General features: G+C 37.3%; 2 protein-coding genes and 1 pseudogene across 2 annotated transcripts; 2 read left to right on the top strand and 1 right to left on the bottom strand.

The window, feature by feature from the left end:
* Positions 1 to 557: 557 nt before the first annotated feature.
* LOC141820319 (uncharacterized) lies at positions 558 to 2608 on the top strand. The gene is made up of 4 exons (XM_074707603.1): positions 558 to 582; positions 675 to 1373; positions 1572 to 1721; positions 1944 to 2608. The coding sequence occupies exons 1-4, from the start codon at positions 558 to 560 to the stop codon at positions 2606 to 2608; spliced, it is 1539 nt and encodes a 512-aa protein (XP_074563704.1).
* Positions 2609 to 6986: 4378 nt separating this feature from the next.
* On the top strand, positions 6987 to 8173 carry LOC141820421 (protein LATERAL BRANCHING OXIDOREDUCTASE 1-like). Its single transcript, XM_074707729.1, has one exon. It carries the CDS (start codon positions 6998 to 7000, stop codon positions 8075 to 8077), a length of 1080 nt encoding a protein of 359 aa, XP_074563830.1. The 5' UTR covers positions 6987 to 6997; the 3' UTR covers positions 8078 to 8173.
* Positions 8174 to 9426: 1253 nt separating this feature from the next.
* On the bottom strand, positions 9427 to 11535 carry LOC141820340 (L-ascorbate oxidase homolog; annotated as a pseudogene).
* Between the last annotated feature and the right edge of the window lie 1877 nt (positions 11536 to 13412).

Raw genomic sequence — 13412 nt, 5'->3', positions numbered from 1 at the left:
ATTAATTGTTAGTAGATAGTTCATTATTAGAGTAAATAAATATTTATTTCTTTTCTATTATTAATTGTTAGTAGATAGTTAATTAGTAGAATAAATATTTATTTCTGTTCTATTATTAATTGTTAGTAGATAGTTAATTAGTAGAATAAATATTTTCTGTTCGTTACTATTATATAAATATAAATATGTCTACCAAAAAATTGATAAATTTGTTATTAATAATAAAAATCAAAATTCAGAAAATAATATAATTGAAATTTTAAATGAAAAATCAATTGAATTAAAAGATAATACTAAAGAACAAAAAGAAATTTGTCTTAATTTAAATGAAGAAGATAATACTAATTTCGAAGAAAATAAATCAATAGATCTCAAAAATAATAATACTGATAAAATTATTATTCAAAATATATATGACCCAGCACAATGGAAAAATATAAATACAAATTTAATAGATTTATTAGTTGAAAAAGGTCCAATTAGAGAAACCTATAAATACCCAAATGATGAAAATTGTAGACATTTTTCTATAATGCATTATATCCGAAAATTACCAAATGGAGAAAAACATGATAGAAGATGGTTAATATATTCAAAAGAATTAGATAAAGTATTTTGCTTTTGTTGTAAATTATTTAGTAAAAAAATAATTACAATTCAATTAGCAAATGAAGGTTGTCGAGATTGGAAAAATCTTAGTGCCAAGCTTAAAAGTCATGAAATAAGCAGTGAACATATTATAAATATGAATACTTGGTTTGATATTGAAATGAGATTAATTAAAAACAAAACTATCGATCATAATTTACAAGAAAAGATAAATAAGGAAAAAGAACATTGGAAAAATGTTTTAATAAGAATTATTATTGTAATTAAAAATCTTGCAAAAAATAATTTAGCATTTCGTGGTACAAATGAGAAGATTTATCAAGATAATAATGGTAATTTTTTAGGTTTAATTGAAATGATTGCAGAATTTGATCCTGTAATGCAAGAACACCTCAAACGTATTCAAAATGGTGAAACTTATAATCATTATCTTGGTCATAATATACAAAATGAGTTAATAAATATATTAGGAACAGAAATAAAAAATACTATAATTAAAAAAATAAAGGAAGCAAAATATTTTTCTGTTATACTTGATTGTACTCCAGATATAAGTCATCAAGAACAAATGTCTCTTATATTAAGATGTGTAGATATTTCAACAAGTCCAATTAAAATAGAAGAATATTTTATAGAATTTTTAAAAGTAGATGATACATCAGGAAAAGGACTTTTTGATACGCTTATCACTATATTAAAAGAAATTCAACTTGATGTACAAGATATAAGAGGACAAGGTTATGATAATGGATCTAATATGAAGGGTAAACAACAAGGTGTACAAAAAAGATTGCTAGATATAAATTCTAGAGCTTTTTATACACCATGTGGTTGTCATAGTCTTAATTTAGTACTATGTGATATGGCTAATTCTTGTCCTAGTGCTATAACATTTTTTGGTGTTATACAACGTATTTACTCATTATTTTCCTCTTCTACCAAAAGATGGAAAATCTTACTAGATTATGTTTCTAAATTAACTCTAAAACCATTATCACAAACACGTTGGGAAAGTCGTCTTGAAAGTGTTAAAGCTATAAAATATCAAGCTCCACAAATAAGAGAAGCTTTATACAAACTTGCAGGTACTAGTGATGATCCTAAAACAAAAAGTGAAGCAATTTCTTTAGCAACATATGAGATTGAAAATTTTGAATTTTTATTAGGTATGGTTATTTGGTATGATATATTATTCGCAGTTAATACTGTTAGTAAATTTTTACAATATAAAGATATGAACATTGCTATTGCATTAGATCAATTAAAAGGTCTTATTTCTTTTTTGAATGAATATAGAGAAAATGGATTTATATCTGCTATGATTTCTGCTAAAGAAATTGCAAATGAAATGAATATAGAACCAAAATTTCGTGAAAAACGTGTAATTAGAAAAAATAAACGATTTGATGAGAATGTAAGTAATGAAGTAAAATTATCACCTGAAGAATCTTTTAAAATCAATTACTTTAATTATATTATTGATCATGCTCTTTCTTCACTTCAAAGTAGGTTTGAACAATTTAAAATATACGAAGATAATTTTAATTTTTTATATGAGGTAGAGAAGTTAAAATTTCTTGATAATGATTTTTTAAAAGAAAAATGTTTGAATCTTGAAAATTTTTTAACACATGATATGTCACAAGATATTGATGGTTTAGATTTATTTTTAGAATTGAAAGTCTTAAAAGAAATAATAAATCCAGAATTAAAAACAGCACTTGAAGTATTAAATCTTATAAAAAAATTAAATTCTTTTCCTAATGCATGGATAGCTTATAGAATATTACTGACCATACCTGTTAGTGTAGCTTCAGCGGAAAGAAGTTTTTCAAAATTAAAATTAATAAAGTCTTATTTACGTTCAACTATGTCTCAAGAAAGATTAAATAATTTAGCAATATTATCAATTGAAAAAAATTTATTATTAAAACTTGAATATGAAAATTTAATTAATAATTTTGCAACTAAAAAACCAAGAAAATTTAATTTTATATAAAAAATTTATTTTTATAATTAAAATTTTAACTTATTTTAAAAAATTTTTAAACCCACCATTGTCGGTCTCAAGTCCGAATAAAAAAGGGTGAGAGAAAATTTTTTAAAATAATAACAATCATCTTAAAAAAAATTTCACCTAGGGCCCTTCGTGGGCTTGAGCCGGCCCACTCTGACCGCAGTGATTACTGATTAATCGTGTTGATAATAATAAAATAATATATTAAACAAATTAATTTAATACTAATAAGCTTGATTTCTTAACATTTAATATTACTTCTGTATTTATAAAATGTTATAATTTTCTAAACTATTTATAATATCTTTAAAATAAAGACTTTAGACAAATAAATATTTAACCTAAATATATAGACATAAAATTGTTAATTTGAACAAACTCAATAAAGCTCGGTCAGCCTTGCTAGGATTGTTTACACTTTTAATGAACCTTAAGAAATGGATAGTACCGAGGGTATCACTCTATTTAAGTTCAGCAATTTAAACCTACATGGACTTCGTTATAAGTCAATGTTTTTACTTACCTCTGTAAAGACGGTTGGGTTGCAAGGGTACAAATATAGTCCCACATCTAAAATATATGAAAAAGATCATGAGATTAAAATGATAGAAAGTATCTCCATTGATATGAGGCTTTTTGAGGAGAGCCCAAGAATAAAGTCATGAGGGTTTAGGTCCAAAGTGGACAATATCATACTATTATGAAGATATTTTAATTCCATCGGTATTAACAAGTGTTATCAGAGTGAGACTGTATCCGAATCAAGAGGATCAGACACCAAATGGGAAGGGGTAAAATGTCCTAGTTGTGATTAGGTGGAAAGTCCTAGTAGGTCGGATGGACCGATGGGCAAAAAGTCCTAGCTGCGGCTATGTGGGAAGTCCTAGTAGGTCGAGTGGATCTGATTAGGTGGAAAGTCCTAGTAGGTCGGATGGACCGATGGGCAAAAAGTCCTAGCTACGGCTATGTGGGAAGTCCTAATAGGTCGGGTGGATCGAGGAGCAAAAAGTCCCGGTGGATCGAGGGTTCAGACATCAAAACGACGTTGGGGGGGCCTGTGGTCCTTTTTTTGAGGGGGGATTGTCGAGTAGACCAAGGGGCAAAAAGTCCTGGTGGGTCGAGGATTCAGACAAGACGTTGGAGGGCTTGTGGTCCTTTGTTTGAGGGGGAGATTGTTGGGTTGCAAGGGTACAAATATAGTACCACATCTAAAGTACATGGAAAAGATCATGGGGTTAAAAGGATGAAAAGTATCTCTATTGGTATATGGTATATATGAGACCTTTTGGGGAGAGCCCAAGAACAAAGTCATGAGGGCTTAGATCCAAAGTGGACAATATCATACCATTATGGAGATATTTTGATTCCATCGATTTTAACAAAGATCGTGAATCCCATGTAACTCTCTATTCCACTCAAACTTTTAAGTTCTTCATCCAACTTTAGCTCCTAAGTTTTCCATTCAATTCGAATTCCCAATGTAGTATCTCTGCCATCCGAGTACTAACTCGATTATACACGTGAGAGCTATATTGACAAACTTCCAAGCTCTAAAGTCACCTTCAGAGTTCATTGGTGGGCTTAGTGGGCTACACCTAAAGCCCCATCTACAAATCTACTTAAGTAAAATCCAAATGATGACCCCTTCATGATCTTGACCCCTACGGTTGAGTACTTAGCACCACTATAATTAAATGACAATTATTAGTAGGGGAAACGAACAAATGGTCTTAGGTTTTCAAGAGATTGTGGGTGTGATTCCATAGGTTTTCCCGTCTAAGAAAAAGCTAAAACAACATCATTTGAATAAATTATAATGTAGAATGCTCTAGACTCATGTCTAGGAATGTACGAAGCTAATCAACATTTTAGAGTTTGGTAGATTGTGTTAAAATTAAATTTTTTGATATATTCGAGAGAGTCAACTTAGCGTATGTCAAACTTGATATACCATATTATATATACATGTTCTATACTCTTGACTTTTAGAGGGTATTAAAGTTTATCCAATATAGTTTTTTTCTGCGTCGTGATCAACTGTAGTTTTTTGATTTACCTCTTCACAGATGGTCGTGGGGTTGACCGTGTAGGGCCGCTAAGGTGACAGATTCCATCTTTTTTGCAGAAGACTTTTAGAGGGTATTTAGTTAGGGATTCTCGTTGATAATCTTAGTTATATGCTCAAGGTAATCAAAGATAACTTTGTTTGGTTTAGATTATGATCGATTAATATAGTATCACCGCCACATCAACAAATGAGTTATAATCTGATAATGTGATTACCTTAATAGCCTAAGATTTTCTACAAGTCAACGAATTTTTTTCATGATTATCCTCTAATTTTAAAACTAAATTAATTAGAATATATCATCAAATCTAATTGAAATCGAGTTAATTCAATCCAATTTAATTTAAATACTTATAAATTTAAAAGATATAATTTATTTTAAATTTTAAAAAATAAAATTAATAAATTATTTTATTAAAATAATTATTTTAATGAATTATTTTATTAAAAATATATATTTATTTTAAATTTTAAAACATTAAATTAATGAATTATATATATTAATTTAATAAATTATTTTATTAAAATAATTATTTTATTAAAATAAAATTAATAAAATATATTTATTAATTTAATGTATTATTTTATTAAAATAATTATTTTAATGAATTATTTTATTAAAATATATATAAATTTATTTTAAAATTTTAAAAAAAATAATGAATTATATATATTAATTTAAATAATTATTTTAATAAAATAATTATTTTAACTAATTATTTTATTAAAAATATATGTTTATTTTACATTTAAAAAATTATAAATAAACTATATTTATTTTATATATATTATCAATTTATTTTCATCATTAATATTATTAATTTAATTTAATTTATTCTAAAAATAAATTAAATCCAGGATAATATAGTAAATGTTAAACTGATTATATTTTATTTCCTTCAAATAAATAAGTTAAACCAAATAATATTAGGTTATGTTTTATACCACATAACTTTAATTAAGTGATTACTTGATAATCATATAACCAAAATTATATATAATAATTTGAATCAAACGCACCCTTACCGTAATTGGATATGTCATATTTATTTTTACTATTAAATATATACTTTTGTGCTACATATATACTACGACTTGCATTCTTTTCTGTAAAAGGTGAAATCCGTCACCTCAGCAGCCTTACACGGTTGGTCTCACGACCTTCTATGAGAAGGTAAATCGAGAAGCTGCAGTTGACCACAATGGAGGAAGGTATTATTTCGACTTCACTGTGATTCGAACCCTTGTCCTCTTTTGCAATTTTATTCCGTTGTAATCAACTCAGTTATACCCCGGAGGTTATGACTTACATTCTCGCGTCTATACATATTTAATGTTATATTCTTCCATCTACATATGCTCCATGTTACTTGTATACCTATCTCGGTCTTCAAATTTTTCTTATCTATTAAAAAAAATGATAAATCTCAGTTAGCCCCTATCTCTCAGAGTGATCGGTCCGACCCCACGGAAGTTTCCCACTGGCCCAAGGTAAATCGGGAAGTAGACGTAGCGGCCAGTTCAGACGCTCAGTTTCCTTTGATTGCGCTCTCCATTTGGAGGAAAATTTATAAATACGCCATAGCTAGTCCCACAGAAGTTTCCCACCGGCCACCAAAGTAAATCGGGAAGTACACGCAGCGGTCAGTTCAGACGCTCAGCTTCCTTTGATTGCGCTCCCCATTTGGAGGAAAATTTCTACAAATACGCCGTAGCTAAGGATCGAACCGTAGGTACCTGGATGACAACTTGAATATCCTACTATGGTACCATTGCTCCGAGGACAACAAGCTTAAATATCAAGTTCACGGGACTTCCTATCTTGCTAACACTTATTGATCATAAAGAAAACATAATTTTCTTTTTTTTCTTTTTTAATAGTTAATTATAAGAAGGGAAAAAAAGAAAAGAGAAAAAAAAGAAAAGGGAAAAAAAGAAAGAAGTAATAATAATAAAAACAAAAATAAAAAATTATAGAGCTGAATTCTGTCGTTTCTCAATGTTAAGTGGATGACCGACGAAAGCCAGCAAGACGCCGTTTGTCAGCATGTGATCACGTGGCTTCAGAGCATCGCCGGAGATCAGCATGTGATCTCGCTTTGTCATTTCTGAGAATAGCATGGCCCACTCGACAGCCAATCAATAGGCTGGTGTACTGAAGGGCCTTTAGAATCCTAGGTACATAATGTTGTTATCTGCAAATAATGAACCGAGCCTCTAAACCGTCCACATCCATTGACCAAATCAATTTATAGGAAAGCGAGGAGGATTAAGGAAGATGAAGCAGCGAGAGGAGAAACAAAATGGCGCTGGTTTTCGAGTCCGCCTTCGTTCAAGCCCCGGAGCACCGGCCGAAGCCCGTCGTGTCCGAATCCGGCGGGATCCCTCTCATCGACCTCTCGCCTCTCCATCTCCTCGACGCCCGCCTGGAATCGCCACCGCCGCCGGAGTTGGAGGCTCTGGTGGCGCAGGTGGAGGCGGCATGCCGCGAGTGGGGCTTCTTCCAGGTGATCAACCACGGGGTTCCGCAGGGAGTGGTGGATCGGGCGTGGGCGGCCTCGAGGGGGTTCTTCGCGCTGCCGCTGGAGGAGCGGCGCCGGGTGCGGCGCGACGAGGCGAATCCGGTCGGGTACTACGAGGCGGAGAACACCAAGAACGTGCGCGACTGGAAGGAGGTGTTCGACTTGGTCGTCCACGAGCCGTCCCTCATCCCTTCTCTGGTGGCGGACGGCGGAGTCGTCGATGGGCTGATCGAACTGCGCAACCAGTGGCCCCAATCGCCGCCTGGATTCAGAGGAGCACTGACAGAGTATGCCCAGGCTACAGAGGCGCTAGCTTTCAAGCTCTTGGAACTGATTGCCCTCACCTTGAATCTGCCAGCCAAGAGGCTGAATGGATTCTTCAGGGACCAGACCAGCTTCATCAGGCTCAACCACTACCCGCCCTGCCCCTTCCCCGACCTCGCCCTCGGCGTCGGCCGCCACAAGGACGCCGTCGCCCTCACCATCCTCTCCCAGGATGATGTCGGCGGGCTCGACGTCAAGAGGCAGTCTGACGGCGAGTGGGTTCGCGTCAAGCCGGTCCCCAATTCCTTCATCGTCAACGTCGGCGACCTTGTTCAGGTGTGGAGCAACGACAGGTACGAGAGCGCAGAGCACAGGGTGTCCGTGAACTCGGCGAAAGAGCGATTCTCCATACCGTTCTTCTTCAACCCTGCGCACCATGTGATGGTGAAGCCATTGGAGGAGCTGCTAGACGAGAGTAACGTGGGCAAGTATGAAGAGTTCAACTGGGGCGACTTCTTTACGACAAGGAAGAAGAGTAACTTCAAGAAGTTGGATGTGGAGAACATCCAGATATATCACTTCAAGAGAAGCAAGTGATCATGTACATGTATATATATCTGCGTTAAAGAGATCATGTAACATGAAATAAAATGGTGTTTGATGGTGTGGAACCTGCATTTCAAGATCTTTGAACAATAGATATCGTATAAAAACGAATCTTTACTAAGCTTTTATAAGGAAGATAAAAGCTTCATCCAAGTTTTGTTCATGTATGGGATTAATCAGTCATTCGGTACTTACACATTTTATCCATTCAAAGTTGTTATGTAAACTTAACTTTCTAGAGATTTGGCACAAGAGAAGATATCTATAAGCAATTTGCTAACTTAGCCCTGTGAACATGCAATTCAAGCCATGTTAAGTATCAAGTCAACCATGCCAAAAAGTCTATTATGGTTGACTACTCTAAGACACCCTGTTGAGTAATAGTTGATTAGGTTAGGCCCAATTGAATTTACCAAGTACTCTTTGGGAATCCATTTCTTACAAATCTTCTCTGTCTTTGATTACCCCCTAATAACTAGACAATGATATGCTTTCTTGGTTTTGGATTTCTTGTATCCCAACCCATGTTTATTAACATTTGACCCGTTAGCTCCCTATGATAATGTTCAAGGATTTAGAGCCAAATGTAAATTTTTTTAGGGCTATCTTTAAGGTGTCTATTTGTTCCTTTAGCCTCTTGTTTTCTACCACTAAATCATGAAATTTACCACTAGATATTCTTTTCTCTCTCAACTTTTAGCTTCTTCTTCTCTTTCTTCAAATTTGGGCATTGATATCTAATGTGTCCTTGGCAATTGAGGCAGCACACTACTTTCCTCTTACTCTTCCTCTTCTTTATCATTTTCTCCACATTGCTTTTGCTAAGATTCATTACTGTCATTGATCATGTAGACCTCCTCATTGCTATCCATTAATGAGAATGTAGGCCTCCTCATTTTCTTCACATCACTTTCTTAGCAGTTTGTCTAATGAAGAGTTTCCTAGCTTTGATATCAATTGTTATGACGAATGGCTAGAAAGCTAGGGGAAATAGCAACACTTAGCACATGCTAACAACTTACCAATGCCAATTAAACAAAAGTATCAAACAAAAATAAACAAAGGAAAAAAAAACAAAAGCTAACATATTCAATATACATGGTTTAGATCAAGCTTTTCTCCTTGTCAGACTTCTGTTGGAGTTGTTGAAACCTATATTATAAGCTTTTCATAAGATGATCACAATAAAGCTTGGGAAGAGGAGTGTGACAATAGAGTTTAATTGTGACATTAACTACAATATTTATTATCCCTGTAAAAAAAACTTAAATGAAACAACAATAGTGCTCAGTAAAGCAAAAGAAAAGAGTGCAAATTGATCAACTCAGTCACCCCTTCAACTACACATGGAAGCCAGAAGCCTTCCCACACAAGAGAGCATTTTGAGGGATGGGATATTCATTAAAATAGCTCTGCTCAGGCGTCCACACTCTCACGTACAGCTGCTGCCCCAGGTACTGCCTCGCCCACATAGCAGACCGCAGATTCCACATCCCTTCGTTGTCCAAAGACGCCAAGATCACCGACCATCCTTTCGGATAAACCTGCAAATTAAATCGCAAATACGATCAACAAGTCACGTTGCAGAGTTTCAAGTGCATACTTCTTCTCATGATCCTTACTTGAACGGTGTGCCTCGTGATGGCATCCACCAAGTTGTATCTTCTCCTCAGATTTTCACTCCACTTACCGGAGCCGTATCTGCAAGAGAGGCAGTGAAGATGACGCCGATGCAAGTTTCATTCGATAGTGAAATCACGATAGTGAACTCACCCTACGACCCAGAAGTCGTAGCCGTCGAGATGCCAGGTTTGGATCGTCTTCTCGTTGTTCTGGAAGACGACTTCAATGAAGTCATGCAGATTGGAGCGGAGCACCGGCGTGCCCATCGGTGTAGGAACGCTGTCCCAGGTGAAGACTCCGCTGATGTTGAAGTAGTCTGCTAACTTGAGAGGCGTTTCGGGTTGCACGAAGGATACGCCATTCACGGCGTACCTCGCCTTGCCGTTTATCACCGGAGCTGAATTGGCCAGACTAATGGACCTTGATCTCGTTATGTTGCCGTAGTGGTACGTGCCCTGCGGATTTGGCCTCGCCGCGCTTGCCGTCAGGTTCCATCTTTAAGCGACGGCGATGAAGGATTAGACCATGACACATTTCGTACCGAGATCGAGTTCAAGCAGATCACCTGAAGGTTCTGGCTTGCAACATAGACCAATGCGCGCCGGTAGCAGGAGCTGCGGGGATGGCGCCGGAGAGGCCGGAGTTGGAGTTGCCGTAGTGCAAGACGGCGGTGGAGGTGAGGACCTTCCTCGTGAAGCGCGTGGAAGCGACGATGTAGTAGTCTCTGGGGGCTTGATCAAGCGTTACCAACACAGAAACGGATTGGCCGACGTGGATGTCCAGCGAATCGTAGAGATTCTGAAGCGTGTGACATCCTTCGATCTCGACGAGCTTCAGCTTATGATTCTGGATTCTGGATTCTGAAGTTGATCGACGTCATGAACCCCATGTTGGAGATCCTAAAGAGGTAGGTCTTCCCTGAAGAAAGCAGTATGGTTCAGTAAAAAAGCAGAGGAATTTGAGAGCAGGGGAGGCTAACTACGGTACCTTGATCTCCGGTAATGGTGATTCCATTTTCTACTCCGTTGATGAGCAGGCCATCAGGGAATGGAAGAGGGCTTCCGGAATCCAAAGTCTTCCGCAATGCCTAACGCACACTCGACCGGATCAATCTTCTATCCTGTTGATATTTACAGTCAAACGAGGCTCTGCGTACCTTGTGGCTTGATTTGAACCAGTCGCCGACGAGCAAGCTGAAGTCGCCTGCGGGCGGGGCGTAGGGGACAGGGATGCGCGGCCGCTGATGGATGTTCAAGGCGCCAAAGCCACCGGCGGCCCTGTGCATTCCGGTGGAGGGGGAAGTAGTTGAAGGTGCCAATTTGATCCTTGGTCTGAAACTTATAGGTGTAGTTTCCCTTGGGAGGAATGGGGTAGTTGGTCCCCAAAACTCCATCCTGCCATGAATTCTTTCTCTGCTTGATCCCATTCCTGCACACATTGCAACCCATTCTCGATTCCTTAGTTTCCCCGCCATTGAAGTCCAAATCCGAAGCTATTAGTACCATGTCAAGAGCAGAGGCTCGTCGATCTGGTTGATGACGTTGACGATGATGTTGTCATTGGTGACGCAATCCAGTCGGGGGCCTGGGAACTGGCCGTTGACGAAGATGCCCTGCGAGCCACTGCCAATTTAGCAACGACGAGAAGATCAACCAGTGGCAGTGTAAATGCATAGTGACCTGTTGGGGGACACCGAGAGGAGAGATGGTGCCGTAGGTGACGGTCCAAGTGAAGTAGCGGTAAGGGTCATCGGCCATGGCGAAAGCTGATGCGAGCAGGAACAGGAGTAGCCTACTCATCGTTCCAGCCATGGCGATGGGAGGTCGGGAGGCGACTACTCGATATATAGCGTCGGAACGAGATGGGATATATTGAGGAGGTTCGATCTGGGAATTGGGTTTCATTCGATCTACGGCGCACGCAGACGCAGATTAATCGCTCGCATGGGCGATCGGCGAGGCGAGGCGAGGCGAGGCGAGCGTTAAGAACTGCATGTGGTGGTTGCCACTCGATTACACCACCGCCACCACCTCCACCACCTCCACCTCCCACGAATCATTCATTATTTAGCAGACAAAGAGAAGTCTCTTTGAGCGTTGCCTTCCAATGATGGTTTCTTCTGAATCGAGTGGAAGAAATCATATTGCTTGCACTTTTCGCCAACTTCGTTGGCCGAGTTACATGGATTCTCAATTCGTTGGATCTCGCAATCTGGTTTTGGATCTCGCGAGAGGAGCTGGAGCCTGGAGTGACGCACACGCTCACTTTCGTAGCTGCTGCTCTGCAGAGCATGCATGGCACTGAGAAGAACAGCAGCGAAAGAATGATCGAACCCTTACTACCTATCTTAACACATGGGCCGGATTATAGCCCATGTTATAGCACTAGGAAACAACAAGGCCCAAAATCTTCAATATCTCCTATTAAGAGTTAAGACTCAAGTAATTAACTTAGTACGTGTCATCTAAATTCATAGTCCAGTCCAAGAGTGCATATATATCCCTCTTCTTTAAATTATCCATCATCATCATGTCAACTTTTTTCGAGTGAGAACAACAATCTCACCATCTACAACTCTTCTTCAATAGGATAGTAATCAGGGGCTCTCGAATTGACTAGCAACAACGTAAATGCCACAATGCTAGTAGCTATTATTAATTAATTACAAACAAATGAGTTGGGATAGAAATTACAACAAGTCAACAAAATCTTTCTATTCTATTGCGTGAGGCAACTGTCGATGGGTCCTTCCGAGTGAAGGAAAACGTTCAAACGTTTGTCTTCTCTTTGAAGTTAGCTTTCACATTGGCGATAATATACTGGCATGTGCTTTTCGGCATGGAACTTTATTATATGGAGTCGGTCGTCTCTATAATCCATGGGCCTTGGCTGTCGGCTAGCTGGGAAAATAAGTCAACTCTGGTTGCTTTTAGTTTGATCGTATGGCTCTGCAGGCTCGTGGTTGTCTTTTAAGTGTGAAATTCTTTCAGCATGGAAAAGTATTTTGACTAATCGACGACAATCTCGGCTACTGCTTTCGATGCGTTAAATATAAGCAAATAGTTTGATTAATGCTTGTGCTAAATACCATTTCGAGATATATCGATTAATATAATGGTTAATCCAATTGATTTGACTTTAGGAAAACATAATTCATAGGCAAGCATTAGCATCCAAATGTGAGAAGTTTCACCTTGCAAACTTTATGTTAAAAGTCAAAGTTAGAAGTCCACCTCAAATGCCAACTTTGACTCCTTTAAGCAAGAGTTGAAATCAATCTTTAAATACTTTACTTAATTCTATGGATATTGAATTTCCTTTTATTCTTGGCATTATCTGTCAGGGGAAAAAATAACACTTTTTGCACAGCATTTATTTGTTTTTTTTTGGACGTCAATTTCTAGTAGACAGTCCCATTCATAGTTCTTTTTATTTGAAAACTAAATTCAGTAGTCAAAATATTCGGCTATGGTCAACAAAACTAGTTGATCGTGCCTCGCCTCATTCCCACTTGGACCAACCAACCCATTTAATTCGATCCATGGAAGATTCATTGGTCCAACTACTTTGTCCTAAACGATGTCACGTTGGCATCATGAGCGTTGACTCAACTACTCATCTTGTTAATTAATTGTTCTATCGATTGAGCACCTAAAAACTATTTTATTCACGATTCATACAGCATGAGTCGAGCCTTTGGTTG

This window comes from Curcuma longa, unplaced genomic scaffold, assembly GCF_044706935.1.
Source record: "Curcuma longa cultivar G26 ecotype Majalengka, Jawa Barat unplaced genomic scaffold, ITB_CL_G26_1.1 utg3290_np1212_1714210_RagTag, whole genome shotgun sequence".
Lineage (NCBI taxonomy): Eukaryota > Viridiplantae > Streptophyta > Magnoliopsida > Zingiberales > Zingiberaceae > Curcuma > Curcuma longa.
This window is presented reverse-complemented; position numbering and strand designations above follow the sequence as displayed.

Coding starts and splice junctions, on each gene's coding strand:
- LOC141820319 (XM_074707603.1), top strand. CDS start 558: ATGGAGAAAAACATGATAGAAGATG. Junction 583..674: donor GAAAAACATGATAGAAGATG/GTTAATATATTC, acceptor TAGCAAATGAAG/GTTGTCGAGATTGGAAAAAT. Junction 1,722..1,943: donor TGATGATCCTAAAACAAAAA/GTGAAGCAATTT, acceptor TTTCTGCTAAAG/AAATTGCAAATGAAATGAAT.
- LOC141820421 (XM_074707729.1), top strand. CDS start 6,998: ATGGCGCTGGTTTTCGAGTCCGCCTTCGTTCAAGCCCCGGAGCACCGG.